A 27504-nucleotide genomic window follows, 5' to 3' on the forward strand; every position below is an offset into this window, starting at 1 on the left:
GAGCACAGAGCGAGCTCTGTGGGCTAACATTCGACCTGGGAGGTGTTTTGCTCTCCCTTGACTTGTGCTGATGACAGCAGCGCGTGCTTCGTGCAGACATCCCTGGGATGTCAGGGTCACTTGAGGACCGGCGCCCTGCAGTGCTGCACTCGTGCTCGGCTGCTGACTGCTGTGTGCTGTGGGAGCTGCGGGGCTGTGCCTGCAGTGGGGCTGGCAGCCCTGCAGTGAGCAACGCCAGAACCGCAGGAGGGGACGGTGCTGGGGATGGGGGGTCACAGAGCCCCTTCTGATGTTAGTTTTTTTCTAGCCCTCTTTGTTTTATGCTGGCGCTGTCAACGTTCTACTTACTGACATTTAAACCTGAGACAAATAATTCTTAATTAAAAAAAGAAAAAAAAAGAATGAAAAAAGTCTCGTAGAGAATAAAATCTGACCAGAAAGCTTTAAGATGAAACCTGGACTGCAGCCATTTGCAGCGCCAGGAACCCATAGTCTTATTTGAGACAAATGCAGTGTCCCAGGCGGCCCCGGACCGCCGGGAGGTGTTGGGTGAATTCCTCCAAATCTCTGGGATCTCCATCCCCCTCCGCTGTTGCACACAGACCAATGACAGCAGCTGTGCTCTTGCTATGACTGTTGTTCATTCACTTGTTCCTTAACCTCAAATCATGCTCTCCTTGTCCTCTCTGAATCAAGGGCGAGGCACTCCGGCAAGTTTTGGTCAACCGTTACTATGGCAACGTCAGGCCTGCGGGACGGAGGGAGAGCCTCACCAGCTTCGGCAACGGGCCCCTGTCTGCTGGCAGCGCCGGCAAGGCCGGGGCAGGAGGTGGGCTGGGGGACAGGAGGTGGGCTGGGCACAGGTGGGCTGTTGTGGGGTCAGGAAGTGGGCTGGGAGGACAGGAGGTGGGCTGGGGGGACAGAAGCTGGGCTGTCGGATGTCTGTCTGTCTTCATCACCCAATGCTGCCTTACAGGCTTTTCCTTCAGACTTTTCCTCTACTGTTCTGTTTCTACAAAATTCACAAAAATAAATAAATTCAAAAACAAAAATAAAAAAAAAACAAAACAAACAAATAAATAAATAAATAAACCCCAACAAATTGCTCGCAGATGGAGAAGAGCTCATACTTCCATGCTTTTCCCAGCTTTGTGAACTTGGTCAGAGCGTAGCTCTCCTGTCTCTCATCATGTAAACTGATTTTTCCTTGTGCAGATGAGAAAAGTAGTTATCTTTTTTTTTTTTTTTTTCCCCTCACTGCCTGTGAGTAATTACTTCAAAATTAAGCAGGCAGTTTTTGTTTGTTTTTCTTTATGATTTCCTGAGAGTTTCTTGGGCTGACGTGGATTTTTTTGGATTTGTTTGAAATTAATGCACCGGGGAAATGTGATCAATGTAATAATTGAAATACTATTTGGGAAATGTGCTCGTAGAGACATCAGATTAACTCTATCTGAAACAAAAACATTTTGCTGTATTATGGAGTTGTGGGACAAGATGAGCAAAGATCAGGTTTGAAGTCAACTGCAGAACGCAGTTTATTTAATTTGAAACCATTGCTAAAAAAAGTCAGTTGTACACGTTTTTAAAAAACCCCACTCAGTGGGTTTTGCCACTACGGACTGTGGGTAACCCTCTTGCAAGCCATCAGAAATAAACAAGTGGATAAAAACTGGCCCTCCAGTTTTTGAAATTGAGACGTAATAACATTTGCTCTTGCACAGCACTGCCTGCTGTCACACTCCTTTGTTTTCTAGATCATTTTGCTTCAGTTCTCAATCTCCCTGTCTCCTCCACCAGATCCTGTGTGCTTGTCTTGTTTGGCCTGTTTATCCATGAAGTTATAAGCTTCCATAATTGTACAGCATGATACTGGCATTACCATCTGCTAGAATTTGTCTTGCTTTCTCTCTGTCACCTCACTGGTGCTGCAGAACCTTCAACTCCTTGTATCTCTTGATTCTCTTTTACTTTCAGCTTTTAATACACCAGTCCTCTTTCCAGCTTCTGCTGCCAACAAAGGTAGCTGTGGCAGTAGCTATTTCTCCTCACCTGCCCAGGCTGTTCTCCTCGGGACAGCATCCACCTGCTTCGCACGTACTACCGCAGTGTTAAGTGTCCTATCTGTGCTCTTAGTTAAAAAACAAAAACAGCAACAACAAAAAACCCTTCCTTGCAGAAATGCTGGATGTTGAGTTCATCACTGTTAAAAAAATGGGTGCAACTTGGGATAGTTCACCATTTAACCAGAAGAGAGGTGCCATCACTTGAGGGTGACAGGATTTGAATCTTAGGCTGTCATCATCACATTTGTAGGAGGAAGCTCTGGATCGAGTTCAATGAGCCGAGGTGAGATGAGTTTAGCAGATGTTCAGTGTCATTTGGATAAAGAAGGTGCATCCAACCTGGTCATAGACCTCATCATGAATGCCACCAGCGACAGAGTCTTCCATGAGAGCATCCTACTCGCCATTGCCCTTCTGGAAGGAGGCAACACTACAATACAGGTAGGAAAATGGAAAACATTAAGCTTCTAACTAAAACGTGTTGGGAAGGGAAATGTTTTTGAGATCCAGGAAACCTGAGGAGATTTAGGCAATGGAAGGGGAAATGACTAAACGATCTTTGACCTGTAATTAAGGGAAATACCAGTGCCTGCCATGCAAAAGTAAATTTATTAAATGTTTGCATGGGCACTAGGTAATTGAGATATTTCCCAGGGCAATATGGAGGAGTGAATGTATAACAAAACAGCTTTGTAATGTACATTAATGTGACTACCTTTATGAGTAAGTTTAAGCAACTGCAAGATGCTTTGGGACTCTTACAACTATAGGTCCTAAATTTCAGATCAGAATTTAAGATAACACTATGGTATGGTAAATTCCAAACTACCACTGTTCTCCTGTAATCATGCTGTGCTTCACTGCTGTGTTTTAAATCAGCATTTGTTGTCCCTACATGAGAATTGCATTTTCTATGGATTCAAGTGAATATCCAGCAACTGGCTCGTTGCATTTGAGAAATAGTGTATTCTTCCAAACAGAAAGAAAATGTTACTTTGGCAAAATATGCCTACGAAGATTATTGATTATGTAGTATCTTATTCTGGCTTTCTTATTGCAGACAGTTTGTTCCAGACATGGCCAATGGCCCTTACGTAGAGCTATTCTTGACTGATTTCCCCTTTCCTTGCCCTGCTGCCATTTGTTTCACATCTCTGAAGGCAACAATCAGTGATTTGTTTAGAAAGGTCGATTTTACAGGTTGTTCCTTTCAGAGAGAAGATAGATCCAAGCATTTGATATACATACAGATTTAGGCTTATAATTTGATGCCATTTGTGCTGCTGAGGAGCAATTGTTTAAATACTTAAAAATAAAAGAATATCCAGATAGCATTTTCAGAATAGAACTAAGAAAACCTTATGTACATGATCCTGCTGTTCCCCATATAACATCACCGCCTCTATGATCCTTTATTTGTTTTTCTGTCCTGAAAACCACACTACCCAAAATCCACAGCCAGTCTCTGGTATCATTGCAGCAGTTAAGTGCCCCTGCAATGGTGACATTATTTTTGCTGGATCCTCCATGGCAGCTGTTGGAATAAATGTTTGAACAGATTGAAGGCAGCGCTCCGCATTGTACTTAATCTAATGTAACTGTGGGCTGTAGCCAAAATGAACATTACTGTTTTTGTTAGCTCTGTTTGTCCCCTTTTTGTATGGCTTGTGCAGCTGTGGAGTGAGCTGAACTGAGTTGCTGATTGTTGGGAAACCAGCCTGCCAGCAAAAGCAGATCCAATCCCATAGAAAAGGTGTCCTGACTGGAGATGTGCAGCTATCCTGTCCTCTGGGTAGCAGGAGGTAGTGAGACTTGATTAAGTGTAACGTGAGGCTGAATTCTGGGAAGTTATAATAAATAATTATGATTAAAACTGGCAGTTAGATCTACAGTACCACCTTGTTTTCACACAAACCTCTGCTAAGAGGGAACCTTTTAGGGTTCCTTCATCTCTTCACTCTGTAATCAATCAGTGCCCTCTTTTTTCCCTGTACGTGTGCTCTCAAGTGAAGCATTTTTTGCAAAAGATAAAGTGGGAACAGAGCATTTAAAATCCTATAGCATCTTAAAATACAATGATGGAATTAACGTTCTTTCGGGAGAATGACAGGTAGCCTCAGGTAACCTCACACTGTCATGCTGGAAGAAGAAACAAATTCTACACCAGCCTGAGATGGAGAGAGCCTTTGCTTGTCCTGGAATCCAGAGCTAATGGAATGAGCAGAGCCACTTCCTGCTGTGCATGTGTCTCTGTTGGAAGTAGATTCCTTAGCTCATCGGGTCAAAACAAATAGGGAAATCTTCCATCCGTCTCCAAAGACACCTCTTTCACCAAAAAGCAATTATTTTTTTTTTTTTTCCAGTTTGCATTTGCAGTCTATAACTGCAGGTTGGGAGTCTGTGAAATAACTGTGGTTAGGAGCAAGCTGTTGGCATACCGTGGTTACAGAAGATCACGTCCGTGTGTTACAGTCCTGCCAATTTCTGCCGTGCTGTTGCCTTTATAGAAGTTACTTCCGCTGAACCAGAATAACTATTTTCCATCCTTTCCCTTTGGGAATAAGTGTTTTGTGGCTGTCTTTACCTTTAGAAAATTGTCCTGAACAGCCAGCAGTTGCTTTGTGCGTGTGTGTGTGCCCTGATGGAACAGTGAGGAGCTGGGGGTTACAGATCTGCTGCTTTGCAGAACAGAATGTTTTAGGAACCAGATCACTTGGCGATGCCGGCAGCTGGTGCTGCAGACTGTGAGGTCTTGGACACACCCAGTAGCTCTTACTCCTGCATGCAAAGTACAGATGAGATTTTATTGAAAATATTCTATGAAGTGGTCCCAATGTAGATATTCTATGCTGTAACAATCCAGTGACCTAATAGCAAAAGGCAAAAAAGGCTTATCAGTGCTCAGAGGTGTTCCCTGACTTATCTCTGCTTAGATTAACCTGCTGATAGCTAGTGAGTTCCCTGGGGCCTTGCTTTGCTTGCATGGTCTCCAGCACCATCAGGCCCATTGAAACTTACAAAACTTTAGTCAAGAGTGGCACTTACTCAGTTCTCTCATCTTTCAGTAGTATTTGAGTCGTGAAAGCCAAGTAAATAAAACTTTAATGTAGGCAAACACCATCCACAGAGCTTAATTTCTGGGAGAACAGCTGGCTCAACACCAGTGAATCAAAGCAAACATGGAGGCTTGCTTTTCAGTAAAATCACCGTTTCAGTTCTGTACCCCTCGGAGTAATTGCTGAATGATGTCCGAGTTAAACTTGCGTCTTGACATGGTAAAGTCATGTAACCAAGCTTTTCTCTCTTCAGGTTAGTAAGACAGCATAGCTGCTCACCTAGCTGGTGGGGAGTACTGCCTTTGCAGAAGAGCTACTGTGAGGTAGTTCCTAGCCTGCACAGCTTCACATCTAGCATATTATATGAAGCAGTCTTTCACTACAGTACAGATTTAATAACAGTATGGCAGTGTGGTGCTCTCTTATCTGGTAGGACTTTATTTTCTTACGGAACAGGCTGCAAAATTTTTTGTTGGCTTATGGAAACTAGATGTGCTTATGAGACTAGATGTGTTTATAAAAATTAACCCAGTACTCTGTGATGCTTTGTCCCAGTCGTTTTCCCATAGGTGTTCGTGCTGTACATTCTGCATATAAGGTAGGGCTGCACAACCTCTGCAACCTGCAGCATGGATTTTCTGAAATTCTATGGTAGTTTCCAGTATGTGTCAGTGGCAGAGTCATCTGCAGTCATCGGACTAATAATTGTTCAGTTTCATCAGATACGTTTGTCATTGTGACAGTCAACCTGGCCAAGTCAGCTCATGTTGGCTTTGTGTTCTAACACAGTTTGTCATCATTTCACTTTTTTTTGGTTGTTATTATTAGCAGCTTTTCATTTATAGGATTCTGAATAAGTTCATTCTGTGCTGCATTTGAATAATTTTCGCTAAACTTAAACTGCTTATACCTACGGTCCTTTGAGAATAGGAAGCTAGTGGGATCGGGACGGGTTACGTAAAAAGGCTTTGACAGCAAAGCCAGAAATGTGTTGCCTCTGCACGGCATTTTCCGAACTCCAGGTTTTCACACGGGAAATGAGTTCAGCCTGAAGTTAAGCAAAAGTCTGCACTGACACACAGGAACTGCACATGACGACTGTAATGTGGTTAATAATGGGAGTTCCCGGGTAACTCCCATGAGCTTTAGTGGGAGAACAGATCCCGGTGATGCTGGAAAGGGATAACTGGAATAGGTGTTGCTGTTTCATTAAGTGCACGCAGGGCTGATATTAAGGCTAGGCAAAGTAGGTGGTTGGCAACTCTAGCAGAAAAGCAAATTAGAAATGTTCCTTATTATAATTGGCAGGAGTGATTTTTATTGTATTGTTAAGAAAATTAATATGGAGGAGAAGCAGGATGAGAAAAGTAATTCCTGGTTTATCTTAGGTTAGAGGCCAAGAGGACAGCACACACATTATACCAGACTGCTCTGCCTATTTTTTTATAAGGGCTGAACGTGGTAGTGATAAATTCACTGTTCAGGGAGAAAGACAGAGAAGTCTTTGCCCACTTAAAGCTCTCAGGATGGAAACTTTTAGAAGTTTGTTGTTGTTTCTAGCTTTTGGTGCATGTTAGAAACCCTGTGAGTGCTTTGGTAACAGAAGCACTCATGGGGGGCGGCAGCTGGGGCAAGCAGGATGGCCGCTCCCCCTTCAATGAACGCCTGCCCTCATTTGTAAGGAGACAGAAGTGGAGATGGAACTGCAGGGTCAGGGCCAAGCAGCAGGTTAACTTGACAAATGCTACTGTTCACTGAACTGAAAATTACGTAAAGCCTTTTATTAATTTATATAACCCTCAGCATTCGCTTCAAGAGAGCTCACATCAGCGCTGCAGGACTGGGCAGCCCTGGCAGGATGGGCGCCATTCACCTGGGTGCTGCCGGCTGGCACGTGGAGCCCGGCTCTGCAGGAGCAGTGGGGCCACTGCCATTGCTCGTAGGCACGCTTAGCACAGAGCTCCTTGGGAAGAGATCAAAGGATGGCCCATTCCTTGCACACAAACTGCAACGTGGTGAGTTTTCCTCCGTTAGAGCAATCAACAATGAATGACAGTGGAGAAAATTGTTGAAGACTTTTCCTGTAACACTTCTCTCTGCCAGATACAAATTAGAAGCACCATGTATTTTTCTTCACTTCCGTGGAGTTTTGGGTTTCCTTCATTTGTGAAAGGTAATGACAAGTCCCTTACATAACAGCCTCTCCATGGAGACTTCGGTCCGCTGGTTTAATTAGGGATCTTCTTGAAAGTTAGATTACATGACAAACTGCTCACATGCACGTGTGGGAACTTTCAGGAAGGGAAGGTACCTGAGGTCGATAACTTCAGCTTAAGGCATTTTAAGTGCTGCCCCAAAGCGATGTGATGCAGAGCTGCCAGTTGGAAGTGCAGTGGTGCCTTTCCTCACCCCTTCATCCACGTCTTCCCAAGGTGGGCTGCAAACGCAAAGTGAAGGGGGTCAGTACTCAAGGAAAAAGTGATTATTTTTCAGGAAAGAAGTGGGATTATGTGGCTGTGTTGCAGAATTAGCAGCAGCTGGCTTCTCAATCCTCTGATTTCATAGGAAATATGGTTTTGGTGAAATGGTGGACTGATACGGCTCTCTGGCCCCCAGCTCTGTCTTGCACTATACATGTGCTTCAGCTTGATTGACTTTACTCCTCATGTACTGCCACCAGCAAGAAAGCTCCTGCAAAATGGATTGTGGTTTCCATCGTTAAACTCGGTACCTCAGACTGTCCAACAAGGGTTGATGGTTATTGACTAATTGCCTATTTGTATGAAAAGCAATTGAATCCGGACTGCCCAATTCCTATTTGTATTGCTGGTGCATAGGAAAGAAGCAGATGCCAAGTGAACCAAGATGCTACGTAGGCTCAGGGAGAAGACCTCCCCAGCTGGTGTGCATTGTGTTGGTAGTAAGGGTAAGGAAGTGCTGAGAAGCACTGAAAACATTCCAGGTGTTGGCCTTGTGCTGAGAACAGCATGTGGACACCATGGAAATCTCATAAGCTGAGTGCAGCTGCTTCTGTTGGTTGCTTATACCTGAGGATAACCTTCCAGACGCTGCTGCTGGGAGGTGCAAGCTGCCGCCTTCTAAAATCAGGAGAAAACTTTGCAAAATAATACAGAAGTGTTAGTGATGCAAAACAGAGATGTGGTTGCAAAATTGTGTTTTAGATTTGGCAGTTTGGGTTTGTTTTAACCAAATTTACTACTTAATCTCAATAAGGACCTGCATCAGACATCACACTGAGCTGTGGGCTGTGACCGAGAGAGGGAGCTCTCTGAAACAAAGCACAATGCAAATCCAGACCCCATAGTTACCTTCCAAAACGAGGCGTTGCACTTGCACTAGCAATTAAACTAGCGCTGAGGAAATCCACCTCCTGATGCACTGTTGATTGTCATGGGTGCGAGGAGACTTCAGATTGTAAGCCCTTGGGCACACAGCCTCTTTCACATGTGTTTTCATGCATTTAGCACAGTGAAAGCTAGGATCTCCCCTACCATTAGACCCCACCATGTTAAAAACAAACAAGACCTGCTAAGAATGCATTGAGAGAGCCGAAAGCTGTTAGGGGTCCTTGTCTTACAAGTGATGATTAATTTTGACTGGAGGCAGTAGTATGCCTGGATGAGGCTGAGGTTGGATGAACTGAGATTGCTATGCCAGCACTTGTAGTCTTTATATGTCAGTCATGGCTGATACCCCTTGGTATGTTGGAGCCACAGAAGTTTTGTGTTACTCTGTGCTGGCAGCCTGTCTGGATATCCCAGGGGACCTGTGCTATAGCTCTCCCTTGACGTTCGGATGAGGTTCTGGTGCTCCAAGAAGTAGGGATATAAGTCAGGGATTCTCCCTGTTCTCTCCATGGAATCCATACCCAACTTTTAAGATGATCCCTAACAGGATTAAAGTCCTCCACAAGCAGGCAGAGGCAAGCTATTCAGAAAAACAAGGTCATGCTGCCTTTTTTTTTTTTTTTTTGGTAAGCACAGGAATCAACAAAGAGATGTTATATAACTTCTATTTATATCCCACTTGCTCACTAGCTGCAGGCACACACGAGTAGCTGAGGAGGGAATTTAATGAGCTCTCAGGGCTTGCTCACCTTCCAGAGCTGGTAGGAGCCAGCTTGTTTTTGAAGTGCGTCAGCAAATGAAACTGGTGGTGGGTGGGTGGTTTGGGTAGGTGGACTGACTTGTTGCTATGGTTTTCTTTAATTCCTCTGTCTCTCAAGAAGATCTTACACGTTTTTTTTTTTTCTTCTGGGGAGTCTGCAGACTTCCTTGTTTCTCACACCTACACACAGCTCACTGGTTCACCAAGGAAGTGGGATTCGTGCTCCTGCCATACAAGAGCTCTGCACAGATTAGCTGTGTGACCCGCCGGTGCGTGCTCGCACATGCACACAGGAGGAACTCAAGTAAGGCTCCGTGCTGAAAGCAGGTCAGGCCCCCAAGTCTCCCACGCCATGGAAGCCATCTGCTCCCTGTTCAGAGGGATCCGCAGCGGGCAGAAGGCATGGCTCTGCCTGCAGCTCCTGCAGTGTGCCCCGCTCCCCTCTGCTCGCCTGGCGTCACGCTGCTGTCCCCTGGGCTGGCTGTGAGGGCATGCCCTGCCCTTGGCTCTGGTTTGACTCTACTTGAGAAACGATGGAATTGCATCAAGCTTTTGAGCGTTGCAGCAGGAAGACACGTAGGAGATAAGGGCTCTTCCTGGTATGAGTGATGGAACTCTGCTGCTACTTTCATTTAATGCTTGCTGGGAAAGATGAGGGCTTGCACAGGCCAGGTTGTGTATGTCCGTAGCCACCAAAACCTTTGGGCAATCCCCAGCTGAGAGCAGCAGGGCTGTGTGTGGATGCTTATAGCAGGGGGGGTTGGTCAGGCTATGGAGAAAACAGACTGGAAGTCCCCCTTCTGCTTTCAGGAGAAAGTTTGTTTCATAGCTTGCAAGGAAAAAAAAAATCCAGTCACTGAGCATTGAGATGTTCCAGCAGATTTTCCTTACGGGTTTATTTCAAACTGTGACGTATGTTCATCATGAAATATTTGCTGATTCCTTGAGCTACAGAAGACTGATGATATCCATCAGTCATGTCCCAGAATGGTGGATCTTCAGTGAGCCAAGATGTGTGGAAGACTTCAGGAAGAGAGGAGATCAATTGTATTAGTAAGTGCAGGACAAGGGTGAGAAAGAAAAAGTTAGGTTTCAATTCTGTGATGCATCTGGACAGAACATAAAGAGTTGGCATTTGTGCTTAATTCCATGCTTGTGTTAGCAAAGCAGTTCCCCTTCTTCAAATGTGGCTGCTTTGAAGTAGTCCAGCTGTAAGGAATGGGATGGGAGGGGCAAGCAAGTTCTGCAGCCGTGGGGTAGCACAGAAGTTTTGCATTACTCCGTGCTGGCAGCCTGTCTGGATAACCCAAGCAAGTTAACAGCCCCATAATAATTTCTCTTTAGCGTTGGAATAAAATGTCCTGAACAGAAGCCAGAGAGCTGATCTTCCTCTTCTGTCTGGAGGGACTTTCCTCTTTGAAATATCCCTGACTCGTCAGCTTCATCGGATATTTTCTATTCACTGACATTAGAGAAGCAGGGAGGGAAATGACAGCGGCTCACAGGGATTCATGTGAGGCACTTGCTGGGGCTTTGCTTCTCTGTATTTATTCGTAATCAAATATTTGTTTTCCTGGGGAGTTCTTGGGAACCTGCTCAGATGGGCTGGCGGCGGCTGTGCTCTGTTGGAACAGCTTTGTGAATTGCAGAGGGTGTGGTGCAGAAAATACTGCGGCCTCGCAGAATGACGGCGAGCTCTGTTTGGGTTCCGCAGCCAAATGCTTTCCTAAAATCAGGCCACCCTCCTTCAGGAAGAAGCGCGTATCTGAACAGATGTCTCAAATCCAGCACTTGCTAATAGGTTTTGGTTATATTTCACACAACAAGATCATTCAGATTGCGTACCGTCCAGCCCGTAATCACTGAGCCTGGAAGGAAAACCTGTTTGGTGCAAAGCAAGCCAGCAACTGTGCCTCTTCTCAGACAGCAGAGCAGATAGCTGTGCCTTTGGGCAAATCCAGCTGGCAGGTGCTGGAGAACAGCGTGCTGAGCAGAGGGGTAACGCAGGGTAAGCCCTTGGAAGGCGTGAGCTGGAAGCAGACTGCTTTCAGCTGGTTCTGATTCTCCATTTAGCAGCACTTTGCTGGGTACAGCTTTGCTCATTGTGAGCTGAATGCACTGTGAGTTGGGTAGCTGGGTGTCTACGTTTGTAAGGTGCCAGCCTGGTGTGGCTCCCAGCCTCACTCGTGTCACTGCTGCGCTTGTGTGCGCTGCTGGGGTTGTCCCATCCCCGTAGTCCTGCTGCCCTGAGCTCCCTGTGCTCAGCTGAATCATAAAGTGGCTTAGGTTGGAAGGGACCTTAAAGATCATCCATATCCAAACCTGCCATGGGCTGGCTGCCCCCAGCTCAGGCTGCACAGAGCCCCATCCATGGCCTCCGACACCTCCAGGGATGGGGCACCGCAGCTCTGGGCAGCACTGTTGGGGCCTCTCTGCTCTGAGTGAAGAATTTCTTCCTAACATCTAATGGAAATCTACGTTCTTTTAGTTTAAAGCCTTTCCTCCTTGTCCTGTCACTATCAGACTATGTGAAAAAGTCCTCTCCTCTTTACGAGCCTCCCGTCACGTACTGGAACTGGGAGCTGATCTTCCATTTGTCTTTGGGAACTGTGTCTTCTGTGTCAAAAATCGTGGAAGGGAAAGCACAAGAGGTGAAATGGTCATCCTAAGAAATGCACCCTTTCCTTAATGCTTTTTTTTTTTTTAATGTGATTCTAGAACCAATATTTTCAATGGTTTACAAAAGAGAAGAGACTGCCAAAAAGTAACAATCACAGAAAATGTAATGAATTCTGAGTGAAATGGCAGCAAGCAAGATTTGTAGAAATACTTCTTCAGTTTGGCAGAAAAGAAAAAGGTGAAGGGATAAGCATTTAATAGTGTCTATACATGATGTGAAGAGAAGATACCAAGTACCTGGGATGACCATGGAAAGAACATAGACTTAAAAGATAATAATTTAAAATAATTTAAAACAAACAAACAAAATAATGGCTGGAAATTGATATAAATGTAGCTTAATCACACATTTCTAACAGTTGTTAACCACTACAGAGAGACGTATTTCATCACCTCTAATGCCTTCTCAAGACAGGATGCTTTTCTTCAAAAGCTGCATTGTTTGAACTCGAGTCCCTCTTAGTGAGCAAGGCCTAAGGGGGGCTAATGGTGCTCAGGGGTGGGCTGGGCTGTAGTTAATAAATACTATGGCATTTAAACTTCACCTTTGATTTAATTTCTTCTCAAATCGGTCACTTGTCTCTCAGCTTTACTCCTGCAAAATGTTTTGCATAAATTGGTAGAAAAAAAAGTCATAGAAAACAGAGAGGAGGATTGCTGGTGTTGGTATTTTCTTACTATCCCTTTTTTAGCTCCAAGGCAGCATGCTGGAGTTGCAAGGGGTTATTTTGCTGCATGAGGGGTTCTGCTTGGATTTCTTCAGGAGCAGAGCTGGGCAATGGAGAGAAGGAAGGACAAGTTGTTGTGCAGGTGCCCTGGTACCCCTGGTGGTGGTGGTTTTACTTCTTTGGTGGCTTAATAGACTGCTTTGGGTGTCAGAAGGTATCTGCTCAGCATGGCAGTGCAGATCTGCCACGCTCATGCAAGACACAGAACTTGCAGACCTTCAGGTGAGGAGCTTTTCCTTTTGTGTTTCTGTGCATTTGAACAAAGTTCTTTCCATTGCCCAAACGAAAGCTGTGAAGTTATTGCTGGGTGAGTTCATGTACCATCACCTACTCTGACCTAACGCTGTATGAGAAGCTGAGTGCTTCCCGTGACCGCCTTGGAGCTTTCCTCCTTTGTCATTAATTGCAGTCATATTATCTCACTTTCTGGTTGCTGTGCTGTGGGGTTGCACTGCGTTTCATTGAGGTGCATTACTTGGAAAGCTGCGTTTGCTGAATCCAGCATTCATAAAACAAACCTCATGATCCTCCCTATGTCATGTGATGTCTGGTGTTTAATGGCAACAACCGGTAGCAAAACAAAATGTAGTCTAATTCTGCATGACGTTAGAGCTCTGTAAGAGCAGAGAACTGGTCCACTGCCAGCTCCTCGACTACAAGCCATGCTCATACCTCTGCTCCTTTCAGGACCCTGGGACAGCCAGGTATGGCTACGGCAGGGGCACGCTGCCCTGCCCTGTTCCAGGTCTGCCTCTAGGAAGTCACGCTTGGCTGTAGTGTTTGCACTCATCTCTCAGCAGGCCCTCAAAGCAGCAGATCAGAATAGATGCTCTCTTATCAGCAATACTTAGAGTTCTGTCCTTCTGAAATATGTATGAACAGAGGTTGCTGGTCTTTATCCTCTTAAGTTACCTTGCCCATGGCAGAGGGTTGGAACTAGATGATCTTAAAAGTACCCTTCAACTCAAACTGTTCTAAGATTCATGTTCCAAACTTCTGTTCTAGTACACTTGCTTGTCCAGCAGCCAGCTTTGTGATTCAGTGACTGTGCAAGCCAGGATCCTGGCATGCAATAAGGTAGAATGGCTGCTCTATTTCTGGTTTTGAAAAGGAGATTTTCTCAGTTTTTAGTTTGAGGCTATATCAGTAAATAAAGTTTAGGATTTCTACCATAATTATCATCACCAGTTACCTGTTGGAACACAATTTCCAGGATCATACTACTTAAAGTACGGTATCTTTGGTAGCTGGCATGTGGTTGATATGTATGTGTGAAGGTGTTAGGCATCCTGACCTAAACTGAAACAGTCGTGTTGTGACAGCCGTCAAATGCATGCACAGCACACGCGAGAATTTACTGGAAATGTTTGTTTCATTTGTTTTTTCTCTGAAGTGCAGTGGAAAGTCAGTTAAGAAGCTTGAAAAGATGACAAAAATCAAACCTGTCAGCAAGTCACAGCACTTGCGTGCAAGGTGGTTCTTCAGTGTGGTTCTTTAGAAAAAGGCTTTTGTTCACTATGGGTTCATCACAGGGAAAATCTTCCTCTATGGGCTGTTCAGTTGTGCCACCAGCTGACATGATCACTGGCTTGAACTGCAAACAGCGCTGTTTTTCAGAAAACAGTGACTTTTTCTGAAACTGATGGTTTATGCTGCTCTGTCTGTCTTATTATTGATATGTTTGTTGTTAATTACCATGAGAGTAAAATCTGCAAGATGCAGCTGATACCAGCTGGGTTTGGTCACTGGCCAGCAGCTCAGGGAAATGCTAAGGCCTCGCGTGGCTGCGGCTGGCACTTGGCAGCATGCTGTTTGTTGAGCCTGGCCAGGTCAAAGAACCAATTTAGAAGAAGTATACTATCTAGATAAGTAACTTACCGTTCAAGGGATGCTTATATTTGGTTACGTCTGTAGACATAAATTAAAGTTATTGATAGAAAGTATTAGATTACAGAATAATTCTGCAAATGTTAAATGATTTGGGCTCACAGATCATATCTGTGTCAGGTCAGAGGGCCTGGGATGGTTTCTATGCTGTTGCTAAGCTTGTTGCAATGTCTGTTGGCACAATGCGTCTCTGCAGTGTTGCCTGGTAGTGAAAGGAGCTTGTCCCTTGTGACAGGTTGGCTGAAACCTTGGTCACTTCCTAGGCCAGTCTTCCAGGCCTGGGGCACTTCCACCCATCTTCATGTTTGGAATCTCCGCATTTCTTCCTTCCTTGGTTCTTAGAGTCCTTGTGGCCATCACATACATACATAGCACCGCGTGTCCTCAAACATCTCCTTTTCTTTCCTTAGCTTTGACGTTACTCATTTGTGGATAGTGGCAGGGTCAAACATTGGTGGCTCCCTCTTGTTTCTGACAGCTCCGCGTGCAGACGTACTGCTTGTACTGCGTTCCTCCTTCTGTCCTTTACGTTAATCACTAAAAGTAAGAACACACTCCTAAGCTTACCTGAGGGACTTTGGGTCAACAGAAGTATTGCAGAGATGGGAGGGATGTCTCACGTGAGTATTGACCAACTTCCTTAAATAGTAGCACTTCTCTATAATCAAAGCAGCGACTTTTTAGTGTTTCAAAGTCATGAAGCGGTGTTCTGGCTGTGACTGCTGGGAGTGATCAAAGGCAGGCGGACAAGACACTCAGACAAGCAAGCAAGATATATAGCTATTCCCGTTTTCAATTTGTTTTTTCAATAAATCAGGTTTCATTCCTATTCATCATGTAAAGCTGTTGGATTGTGAGCCGCTGCAGAATGCTAACTAATTTCATAATACTCTGCATAAGGTGACCCACTTACAAGTTCATCCTTCAGTCGTGTTTAAGCTCTGGTACTGATTTATGTAACAGCATATTGGTTTCATCAAGGATTGTCTGATCACTCCCCATGTTGGCTCCTCTTTGTCCTGTACGTGATTTGTATTCTCCTCAACTTCAGGATCAACTTTCTGTCCCTAAGTGTACATGGGCAGAAGAACATTACCGAATCTTTCTAAGACTGGTCAGTGCTCTGAGCTCCTCTGTCACTTAGAGGTGTACTGGAGTAGGAACTAAAAGCAGTTTAAACAAGTCTGCAGACAGGGCAATGGAAACTGAGCACAAAATACCCCTTGTTCCACGTTTGTACACCTTCAGACAGAATTAAGATCAACTATTGCATATTATGAGCCACGGTCCCTTCGGTACCTGGAGAGGAAGGCAGAATGGTTTTCCTCGACACGTTTCATAGTGTTTTGTTTCTGAACTGAGAATCAAATTACAAATAACTGCTTTGTCCTTACCTTACCTTGATTTGTTTTATTTACATTAATTCCACTGTTGAGGAAGAATTCTGCTGCCTAAACGTGTGAGGGCTAGCACAATATATTGCACTTCTTTGAAATTATATTTGGAAGCCGTTGATAAGGGAGCTGCTGTAGTTGAGACACTTTGGCTTCTATAACAATAAGATCTGAGTCTCCGTTTTTCTAGGTTTCAGATTGCTGAAAACTAATTAACTTTCTGGTCCTTCAAGATGTCACACATTGCAAAAAGGTGAAATAATCTGCATTCATATCTTTGTATGAAGATATATATCCTGTTCCACTTCCTCTCGTAGCATTCGTTCTTCTGCCGACTCACAGAAGACAAGAAATCCGAAAAGTTCTTTAAGGTTTTTTATGATCGCATGAAAGTAGCACAGCAAGAAATCAAGGCTACTGTCACAGTCAACACGAGTGACTTAGGAAACAAAAAGAAAGATGAAGACTCAGACAGAGATGTTCCCAACAGAAAAAGAGGTAATCTCCAGTTGTGCCCTTTCTAAAGTGTCAAGGGAGAGTAAAATGCTTTTTTGAACTCGTTTGGACTGATGTAATAATGCTCTATCTCTGATCCCACAGAACAGAGTTCAGAGATCAGTGGTGCCCTGCCTTGAGATTTCAAGAGCTTCATCCCCCCTTCATCCATTTGTGAGATTGTGCTATTGAAATGATGAAAGGTGTTTCTGAGATGAGACTCTGCCACCTTGTCCATTGTGACAAGCTGCCCAAATCTGATTCGTAGTAATGACCATGGACTGTGGGTTGTGGTCAGTGCCTTCTCTAACAATGAGTGGAGAAATGCTAATTATCTTCTAGAGCAAGTCCTTTATTATAACTCCTGCTAGTGCTAGATGTGTGTTCCCTAACCAATTAATATCAGTATTTGTAATTTTAATGTGATCTGCATAAAAGATGGGAAGGGAGTGATGTGTTACCCTTCCAAGCTCGAGCCCCTTGCATCACACTAAACATTCTTACTGGAAAGGACTGATGGCAAATAGCTCACCTGTATGTGGAACTTCCATGGGAAGTGTGTGACTGGATATTTGGTCACTTTTAATCGATTTGCCTGAGGAAGATCTGTTCTTGTGTATTTTAGTGAGGGAGCCTATGTCCCAAATTACAGAAGAAGTCCGGGATCAGTTACTGGAGGCCTCTGCAGCTACAAGAAAGGCGTACAGCACCTACCGGAGGGAAGCTGACTCTGATGACCATTATTCAGCAGCAGAAGGAGCACAGTCAGCAGCCGACAAGAGCAAAGATGACCTGGAGATGAGTGCTGTGATCTCCATAATGCAACCCATCCTCCGCTTCTTGCAGCTGCTTTGTGAAAACCACAATCGGGATTTGCAGGTCAGTGTGATTGCTGAGCAGCTGTGCCCGCACCGCCTCACGCGGTCACTGCAGAGAGGCAATGGCACAAACTGGAAAGTCCATTTAAACAACAAAAATGCTATCACTGCCAGGGTGACGGAAGCCTGGAATGAGCTGCCCTTGGGAGTTTGTGGCATCTCTATTCATGGAGATGCTTAAAACCCAACTGGTGGCAGTCGTGGGAAGCCTGCTGTCTGTGCCACCCCCAGTGGTGTGTGATGCTCTCTGATAAGTTTGTACAGTTCTGAGTGGTGAGCCCTGTCTCATCTAGCACATACCTCCACAGGAGATAAGATTTTTGCTTGCAAATGGACTGTAATTAACGTGATTTTTGTTCAGCATAGTAACTGCTGCTGCTGGATTAGAATTGAAGTAAGGAGTCACAGTACAATGTGCTAAATGCCCTCATAAAGGAGGAATAATTGCCTTGATTGCATATTGTTGTAGTGTGCCAGAACTGTAAAGACCCTGTGTGAGTGCTTTTTAGACCTGCCAAATCACTTCCGCTGAACTCTAATGCCCTGCTGCTGGCAATACTTGGAATCAAAGCTGTATGTTAATATTTCTGTGCTACCAACGTGTAATTCTTCTCACATTTTGTAGGTGCTGAGGTTACATACATCAGGCTTTCTCCTAATTTTTCAACTATTTGATCTTTGTTTTGTCAAACAGTTCTCATGCCGTTAGCAATGTTAGAGACAAGTAGGATGGCAGTTTCACATGGCAGTATTCCAAACCACATGTACAGGATCCTTTCTTGCTGCTGTTTTTGGCTAGGCACCGAAAGCTATAGGAACAAAATTGAACTCAAGCCACTGTGAAAACTTGGCCTGAGCTGTTCACCATCCCAAACAATTAAATTCCTCAAGCAGCAGATATTGTCATTTTGCTCTAGGAAAGAAAGGGTAAAGTGAAGGTAAAGGGAACCGTCTTCCAAAAATAATTCTATTTCTACTTGCCCACCTTGATCCTTGCCTTTCTCCTTTGGTACTGAAGTGGAGGTAGGAGTGTATGAAGCTTCAAAATCTATCTGCAGCTAATAGACAATATCCGAACTCATTATCAATATTACCAATGTGTTCACAACCTAAAGGAATAAATAAGACTTGTTATTTATTCCAGGAACTGAGGTTTGCTAAGATCGCGTGAGTTCAAATTTGTGTAATTCGTACTCCTTTCTATTAGTGCAGTGACAGGTTGGTCCAACCAAGCATTTTACAAGCCATTAGCAACTGTAAGCAGTCTGATATTTAGACAAGAAAATGCTTTTACTGTGAGCCTAGAAGGGTTCCATGCTGCGTGTGTTGCTCTTCTTGAGAACAGTCAGTCAATCTCAATTCTTGAGAACTATTGGTGATAGGTGGAGGTTGGACTGGATGATCTCATAGGTCTTTTCCAACCTTGGTGATGCTATGATTCTGCCTTCCTCCAGCTTGCAATGCCTTCAGGTTGAATAGAAGGTCTGGGACAAAGCAAGTGGATGTTAAAGTACATTGTGTTACCTTCTTCAGGCTGAATGCATTGAATGTTGCCATGGAGGGCATCCAGTAGCTGTTCCTCAGCACACAGATAGTTGGGGTTCTTACTACGCTTACATTAGGTGTGACCTTTTGATTCTGCATGAGAGCTCAACCTTGAAAGCAAAATGTAATAGCTGTGGATGGCTGTAGCCAGCCTGCTGGCTGTTTGTTTGGCTTAGTGACAGCCACGGCGGTTTCCGTAGGAGGTCTTTCCTTTACTGTCTCTTGTCTGAATGGAGACATCCCTGTGCACTACAGAATTAGTCATATGAACTGAAGCTGGTGATGGAGTGAAGCATATAGGGAATGTTTTGCTGTGAGCAGGAATGGAAATTGCAGAAAGTGAGGAGGGAAGGGAAGTGGGATTCCCAGCAGGAAGAAGTTCCTTCTGGAATCTGGACGTGTGTGCGAGTTTGTAACCAGCTCTTCCCTGCAGCCACGTTTGGAGATGCTGCTTCAATGCTGCATTTATTTTTTCCATCAAGATCAAACGTTTATTGTTCTGATTCTTTTTCTATCAGGTGAATAATTTCTGTGAGATAAAATAACAATGTTGTAATAATATGCTGACCAGTCATGCTCAGGTTAAAGCTCTATAGGCTACCTGCAAAAAAAAAAAAAAAAAAGGCAGGAATTGATGTAACTTTTGTTGCTGTTTTTTACTGTTTCTTTGATTCCTAATTACTGAAGACACAGTATAGGTAATAAAGAAAAGCAGGGCTTTGTGTGCTGCAGGATAGTGATCCCAGTTGGCTGGCAGAGCAGTACTACAGAACACAGAGGATGAGCAGGTTTAGCTTGTCATGTTGTAGGCAGGAAGCATATCTGAGAATTAACTTAAGACCAATATAGACTGTAGTGTTCAGAGAAAAATGCCTTGCCTTGCCTGATTGCTAGGAAAACAGAAATCTGATCATTGCAAAATCTCTTTACTGAGAGTCACCTCTTAGCTTTCTTCTTTCTGTGCAAAGTTTTTTTTCCAATCAGGGATTTCTTCTAAAACAAAGACTGTTCAATGACAACATCTGGGCTTTTGGGGGAGTTACCCATGTAAATGGTAGAGCTTTTCCTTCCAGGGATTCTGTGCTCATCCGTGCCTGAACGCACTGAGCTAGTATTCTTGAAGAAGCCAATTTTATTTTAAGTCTGTATGTTTTCTCCAAAGGATATTTGGCTTTAGGCTGTGTACTGGGAAGCAAAGTCTGAGGCATTAAGCATTGCCTGCAGATGCTGCCTACACAAATGTGGCCATATCTGTTGGTGTATCCTAGAAATAGGGAAGATTGTGCTCCCTACGAATGGATAGTAGCATGAAGCATCTCCAGAAAGTTGTTCACAAAAGCAGGACTTAAGACTGCCTTTGAGTCTACTTCATCCCGTTGGAAAGTATTTGTCAACTGAGCATAGAGGATGCTTAAAGTCAGGCTGTAAGTTTGCTCTTTTCCTCTTTTCTCCTTAAGATCTCATAAGCTGTATATTTCTCACATGTTCCAGCTGAATCTGCAACTCCATTGCTCTTTATTGTGAACACAGGGTCTGGCAGGTGGAACCTCAGGTTTATTACCATCAATCTCGTTGGGATGGAATTGTGTTCCCTCATTGCAGCCCAAAGGATGATCTGGGTGATGGAAAAGGAAGAGCTCTGACCGTATTGGCTGAGACTTCAGCGGGGATTCCCTTGGGCAGTTTCTCCCAGTTCTGGGAGTTCTTGTTTTCTGCAATACCTTCACCTTGTTTAGCCATCCAACGCTGTCCTTTTGCTTCTTTCCTTTGTTTTTATTGACTTTGAATCAACATGCCAAGGCTGGTACAAATGTAGCTATTATGAGAATAAATCTATACCGCAGAGAATGTTGCTTGACGGGGAGGGTTTTCTTCTGTAGCTTTCACTATTACCCATTATTTTTGCTTTTTCTTCTGGAGGGAAGGGAAAAGCTCTAATTTCTGTAGCATCAACCTTTCTACGCTCTGACAAGTTAATCAAAAGTCAGGTTGTTAAATGAGCAATTGGTTGAAATGTGCTGAATCACTGTCACCTTTAGTCTGCATTCATAGACAGCATTTTCCTTTTTTAGCTTAGCCTTCAATTGAATCTGGCAATTTCTCAGTCTGTTTGCCTTAGAAGACTTATTAGTCTGACGCAAGCACTGGAGGCAATTAGTTGACAGCACTGCAGGCTTGTAGAGAAGACCTTACTCACTCCAGAGTTCCATGCATTTTGTTCATCAACTTTTTTTCCCCCACCTTTACAGTGTTTTGTAACCTGCCTGTATGGAGCCAGGTGGGACATCTCCCACTGACATTGCCAGGCAAGGAGGTGCTGGTGTCTGTTTGTTTTTACAGAGCAGGAAACTTACTGACAGAAACCACCCGAGTCCTTGGGAAATTGTTTTTCATTAATTGTCCCTCTTTGGGCTGTTTTATTCTTTTTATTTCCCATTTGGAATACAAAAGAGAGGAAACACATTTAATCCATGCTGATAACTGTGGTACTTCATTAAACGAACTGTTCCTAATCAGCAACTTCAAGCAGGGATTACAATAATTACGTGGGAAGAAATGCAACTGAGAGAATTACATGGAAGGACACTTCCCTTCAAGTCATGCAGTCGGTGCCTCCTCACCAATTCAGGTGGTGCTGCTGTGAAGCAAAGCCAGGGAGTTGTTTTCTCTTGTCTTGCAGAAGAATCTCAGGAGGAGCCTTCAGTGATCATTAGTAGTGAAATGTAGCAAGCAGGATAGAAGAAAGCTTCCAAGCTTAGAGGAGCTTTCTGATCCGTACTGTATTGCCCATTCCGTGCTGCTGTTAGTGCTCTAATGGATGCGCTCTGTTTATTGCATGCTGTCTTCTATAAAAATGTGAAGCCAATAAGCTGCTCGAGCGCATTGCACATGGCAAGCAAGCCCTGGAAGTCTTAAATTGTCTGTCCAGGCTCCCTGTAATGAAGTTCCAGTGAAATTAGAGCAATATACCATGCAATGCAATTGCAGGTTGATTAACTTAATAAAACGTTATGATCCAAACATCAATTTGTATGGTTTATTTCTTTCCTCCTCCCTGCCCCGGCTGTAACATGCTGCAGAATTTCCTTCGCTGCCAGAACAACAAGACCAACTACAACTTGGTGTGTGAAACACTGCAGTTCCTGGACTGCATCTGTGGAAGCACGACTGGTGGGCTTGGACTTCTTGGTCTGTATATAAATGAGAAAAACGTAGCTCTGATCAACCAGACACTGGAAAGCTTGACCGAGTACTGCCAGGGGCCCTGCCACGAAAACCAGGTAACGTGTCTGTAAGGTGCACATCCCTGCCTCCCTGTGTTTGCAGCATGTGCTCTGCTGGGCTCAGCCCTCAGCCAGCACTTGTGTTGTCGTACAGGGCAGCTCACTTTGCTTGCCTGACAAAAGGGATTTGGTTGTGGTTTATAGCACTTTATCTCTGTAATACAAGGCACAGAATAGGTGGAATAGCTATCTTTTAAATATAACTGTCTCTGCAGAGCAACTCCATAACAGAGAGCAGGACTGCAGTTTGAAGCTGGCAAGCTGCTGTCAGTTTGTACATTTTAGTTATATGCCATTACAAAAACAAGGTTACAGGGCAAGCACAAAGGTTGTGGAAAATTGCATTCTTTGATTAGATGTGTCCAAAGTTGGTGGTGTTTGGCACATCTGAAATAAAGAAAACTCTCCCTAATCTTGGCAAAACACTGTTCTTCCTTAGCTGCTTATTCAGCCTGAGCACTTTGGCATGTAAGTGCTTAGTTTATCAGCTGTGTTGTTTTGTGTCCTGGGTTTGGGTGGTTTCAGGAGGACATGTCATGGCTGACTGTAGGAAAAGTGTACAACCAAATGCATTTATCTCATGTTATTCTACTGTCTGGAGTTTTCTGTGCCGTTATTCATCATGAGCAGCTTACCAGGCGATGAAAGAGCCAACTCTTCTGTTCTGGCTGGGTCACTGACCTAGGCTGCATTTTCAGCGTAGACAATTAATGAAGTTTGACTAATTTTATTTGGACAGAACTGTATTGCTACTCATGAGTCCAACGGTATCGACATCATCACAGCATTAATTCTCAATGATATCAACCCTTTGGGAAAGAAGAGGATGGACCTCGTATTAGAACTAAAGGCAAGTGAATATTTTGTGTGATCCTGTTAGCATAAACAAGATGAAACACAATTTTATTGCTGGAATCACACTGACGTTTATTAAATCCCAATATTCACAAGTGCTGAAAAGTTACAGAGAGCTGAACACAGTGCCCAAGGATTGTTTGTCACAGGTGTTTCATCTTCTGAATGATAACATGGAGCCACCGTTTTCACACATAGCTGACTGTAGGCAATACTGAGGAGTCTCAAAATGATTACCAATGAAAAATGTAATTCCAGTTAAAAATTCTGTTGTTTGTGAGCTTTTATATACGCAGAGGAAGTCAAATTTCTTGTGCTATGCCTAATAGCCTAATACTTCATTGTTGTTGTTAAATTGGTTGATGTTTAGTCATCAAGAATTTTTTGAGGCTACTCATATTAATGCTGAATTAATATCAGTCCTGGTACTGATGTCAAAGTACAACTAGCAGGTTGTCTTCTAACTGCAGTAATCATGGAGTACTCCCAGATCAGCCCATGTTTGAGAAGCATTTCCTTTCTGACTTCTTGTCCTGTCTCATAGTGCACTGTCTAGTTGTCTTCCGTCGCCGACTCACACCATTAATATGGGTAGTGTGGGTTTTTTATTATTCTAAATAAAAAATGCTTTTAGACTCAATTAGCATTATACTTCAAAATTAAATACTTTTATTGGTTTTTATTGTCAATCATGATGGATTTTAATCTTAATTATTCGTATTAAAGTAGTCTGGTGCCTTGTGGTAGTTTCCCATTTCCTTCCTCCTCCTCTTGGCATGAGCAGGGCACAGAGTAATTTTCAGTTAAAAGCAGCAAAGCACGTCTGTGTCTTCAGCCTTGGCTGTCCTTTGATTTAATCAACAGAATCTCCAGTAGTGCTGAGCTGCACCACCGTGGAGCTGAAAGCGTGCAGTAACGCTGCAGTACTTTTCACACAGAACAAAGCAGTATGCACCAACCTCAAAACCTCAGTCTGTGACAGAACTTGAGTTGTTAATTTGGTATTCCACGATAAATAGGGTTTGGAAAGTAAAAGGAAAAAAGAGGCATCTGAAGCCCTTCTGGGCAGCGTGTGTGGAAGCTGGGGCTGGGTGTGCTCTGCTTTTGGCTCCTGGCAATGACTGATGTTGTTCTTCCTTCCCTTTAGAACAACGCTTCGAAGTTGCTCTTGGCGATCATGGAGAGCAGGCACGACAGTGAGAACGCAGAAAGGATTCTTTACAACATGAGGCCCAAAGAACTGGTGAGTCCTCAGGCACTCTGCATTCCCTTGGAGCGAGCCAGCAGGGGCCATCGTGGCTCTGGGTGACCCCCTCAGCCCCAGCACTGTGTGAGAGGACACCGACAGCCCACGTCCTGTTGAGGGTTGGACTGAATGAGTGTGGTGTTTGCTGGGAATGGCCCTGGCTAGTTCTCAGAAAGCAGGAGCTTTACCTGGTTCTAAATGCTAGAGCCAGCTGCTTTGCTGCTTCTTAAGGAGGGGATCCTCATCCTATACTTCAAAGTCTGTGTAAGGAAACCACTGGCACAAAAGACAAATTTATTGCGTCCTAAAAGCTGTTTGTTAACCAGCCCACAACATTGCTAGAGTTCAACGTGTTAATTGATCAAAACACAACCAGGAGATTCACAGCACAGCTGAAGCACTGACACACTGTCTCAGTGTGTTGAGCTGTGGTGTGGCCAAAGATCAGAAGGTGATGAAGGTGATGTGGTGTGCCATGAGTGTGGCCAAAAACACATTCATTAGAGGGAAACGTGAAGTCTGGTTTCTTGTGTTGATGAGCTGGGCTGAAGGTGCCGAGTTGAGGTTTCCTGTTTTACCTCGGGTGCTGAGAAGCTCTCTGACCTTCCTCTTGGAATTGTACATGCTCAGCTCCCTTTTTCTTCTGTAAGAGTAGTCCACATGTGCTGGCCTTAGCAAACTTTACCCCTCAGACTGAACTGTCTCTTTGCTGGCCTGTGGCTATCTTTCCAGGTGGAAGTGATAAAGAAGGCGTATCTGCAGGGTGAAGTAGAGTTTGAGGACGGAGAGAATGGAGAAGATCTTGCAGCATCTCCTAGGAACGTGGGACACAACATTTATATATTAGCTCATCAGGTAGTATTTCACCTATAGTTTCTGTGAGCACTAATTATCACAAACTGCAAATACCAGGTGGCCTGTTTTATTTTGCTTTTTAAAACCATTGTTTTAATGGTTCATCTCTCAGAGACAAAACAAACTCATTGCAAGTTCTCTTTTTTATAACACAATCCTAGCTTTAAAAAAAAATCAGAAAGAAAATTCTGCAATAAAAGTAAGAAAAAAAAATTGGAATTTTATAATTGGAAGTGGGCAGATTCATGACTAAGTTTTTGAAGCCTCATAATTCAAGTTCTTGACAGTTTAAGGGAGTAAAGGTGGTATTTTTCAGCTTTATCGGAGGTTATTTCTACACCTAAAGAAATTCTTCTTGTGGGTCATTTAAACTTTGAGGAGAAATCTCAGTCTGCTTTTATTGTTCATGCCACATTCTCTCTCCCATCACTTATGTTGGAGCCAGCCAGTTCCGCTGCGCTGCTGTGTGTTTGAAAGGTCAAAGGGAAAAAGTAATGTGGGTCTATTTATACATTGATGCTACGTAGATCCCTCCATTAGAGACTCCTTGTTCCTTTTACATCTGAGAAGGAAATTTGTCATCATGCTGTAAAATGAAAGTAGAGCATCTAGAAGCTTTTTTTTTTTTTTTTTTTTTTAAAGTGGTGCTCTGTGAATCTGCTTTTCAGTTTCAGTTGCTGCAAGCACTCTCCTCCATCCCTGCTTCAGTGCTGGAGCAATTAGCACACCTTTGAATTAGGGTAGGTGTAGAAGGACAGACTGAATGTGAATGTTCAGGAACTTTCCCAAGTCAGGTGAAGTGTGGGAGAGAGTGGGTAAAAGAGGAATACAACATAGATATTAAAAATATATATATTTGAATCATTATGACTTGCACCCAAAATAGAGCTGCAGGGTGTCTGGTTGGAACAGAACAAGCCTTCTGTCAACTCTGCCCTTTCTTAGCAGCTGACTGCATACTATTTCTTTTTTTATGCCAAAAATCAGAAATTTAATATCATAGAGAGACATCTGGTGTTTCCCACTCCCTTTGCATTCCTTTATTTTAGTTGGCTCGTCACAACAAAGAGCTGCAGAACATGCTGAAGCCAGGAGGTCAGATTGAGGGAGACGAGGCTCTGGAGTTCTATGCCAAGCACACGGCACAGATTGAGGTAAGAGGGAAAATGGAGACTGCTGGGAGAGTCCTGGGGATGTGATCTTCTGTGGGAAGACCAGTTTGAGAGGAAAATCCGTGTAATTAAACAACAGTTATGTTATACACCATATTTTGATTGAACTCACTACCTGTGTGGACTGTCATCTCTGACATAAGAATATATATTTATTTTTTCTATTTTGTTTTTTGACAGCCTCTGGGGGAGAGCTATTTTTGAGCTGTCATGTGTGGGCTTTAAGATGGAGCTAAGCAGAGCTCTGTTGGCAGGAGGAAGTGTAACTTCACTTATGTTACATTTTGGCCGGTGCTATTGCTTAATCCATAAAGCTAGTGATATCTTCTGCTATTCTTTCTATATTAAAATGAGAGCTTGGCCTTGTGCACAGTCGATCTGAAAAGCTTTTAAAAGGTAAAACATTCACAAGCCCGGAGAGTTCACAAAGCTCTCTAATAAGCAAGTTCAATAGAACTGTTACTCCTCGGGCGACGCGTGGCTAAAACTTGCTAAGATCGCTGAATTGGGCAACCAGATTGTACTGAAATGCAGAGCAGCTTTGGTGCAGGATTTACCAGGGCCTTTGGACGTTCCAACTAAGAACAATATTGCCAGAGTAAGACCATAGCAGAGAATTTATCCATCTTGGAGCTAAATGTAGGCCTGCTTTGAAAGGTAAATTAACTGGAGTCTCTGTCAAGATGCTGTTCTACAGAAACGCTTCCAAGTTTCTGCATGTAGCTGATTTTAAAGAGGGGAAAGAAGAAAGCAGGCAAACTAAGAAGTCAAAAAATTTAAAAGTAGGGAAAACTCCACTAAGACTGTTGTTCAGATTGTCAGGTCAGACCGTACAATGGAGCAGATCGTCTTCCCTGTGCCCAATATATGTGAATTCCTCACCAAGGAGTCCAAGCTGCGGATATATTACACCACGGAGAGGGATGAACAAGGCAGTAAGATCAATGATTTCTTCATGAAATCAGAAGACCTCTTTAATGAGATGAACTGGCAAAAGAAATTGCGAGGTAAGTGGTTGTTGCCAGTGTAGTTGTGTGGAGTGTTACCAGCAGAGTATTTAGGTCAGCATTTAAGAATGTAAAATGTTGATTTGCTAGCAGATGGTTACCTAGTGTGGCAGCAACCTTGTTGGTTGTTTGAAAGAATCTGCTTCTCTGCACGATGGCGATATGCTGTAATGAAATCAAGCTTAAAGCCACCGCAATATGGACCCACCGGAGGGGATCCAGGGGGAGC

General features: G+C 43.7%; 1 protein-coding gene across 1 annotated transcript in view; it reads left to right on the top strand.

Annotated features, from left to right (window-relative positions):
- ITPR1 (inositol 1,4,5-trisphosphate receptor type 1) overlaps nucleotides 1-27504 on the top strand; it is a 150268-nt gene that overhangs the window by 91156 nt on the left and 31608 nt on the right. Inside the window, exons 40-49 of the mRNA XM_085236225.1 lie at nucleotides 697-829; nucleotides 2317-2507; nucleotides 16256-16436; nucleotides 17059-17312; nucleotides 21937-22137; nucleotides 22880-22990; nucleotides 24143-24238; nucleotides 24974-25096; nucleotides 26146-26250; nucleotides 27083-27275. Of these exons, the coding sequence (XP_085092351.1) occupies nucleotides 697-829; nucleotides 2317-2507; nucleotides 16256-16436; nucleotides 17059-17312; nucleotides 21937-22137; nucleotides 22880-22990; nucleotides 24143-24238; nucleotides 24974-25096; nucleotides 26146-26250; nucleotides 27083-27275 (1588 nt within the window). The remainder of the gene's footprint in view (nucleotides 1-696; nucleotides 830-2316; nucleotides 2508-16255; nucleotides 16437-17058; nucleotides 17313-21936; nucleotides 22138-22879; nucleotides 22991-24142; nucleotides 24239-24973; nucleotides 25097-26145; nucleotides 26251-27082; nucleotides 27276-27504) is intronic.

This window comes from Meleagris gallopavo, chromosome 14 (assembly GCF_905368555.1).
Source record: "Meleagris gallopavo chromosome 14, MGAL_WU_HG_1.1, whole genome shotgun sequence".
NCBI lineage: Eukaryota > Metazoa > Chordata > Aves > Galliformes > Phasianidae > Meleagris > Meleagris gallopavo.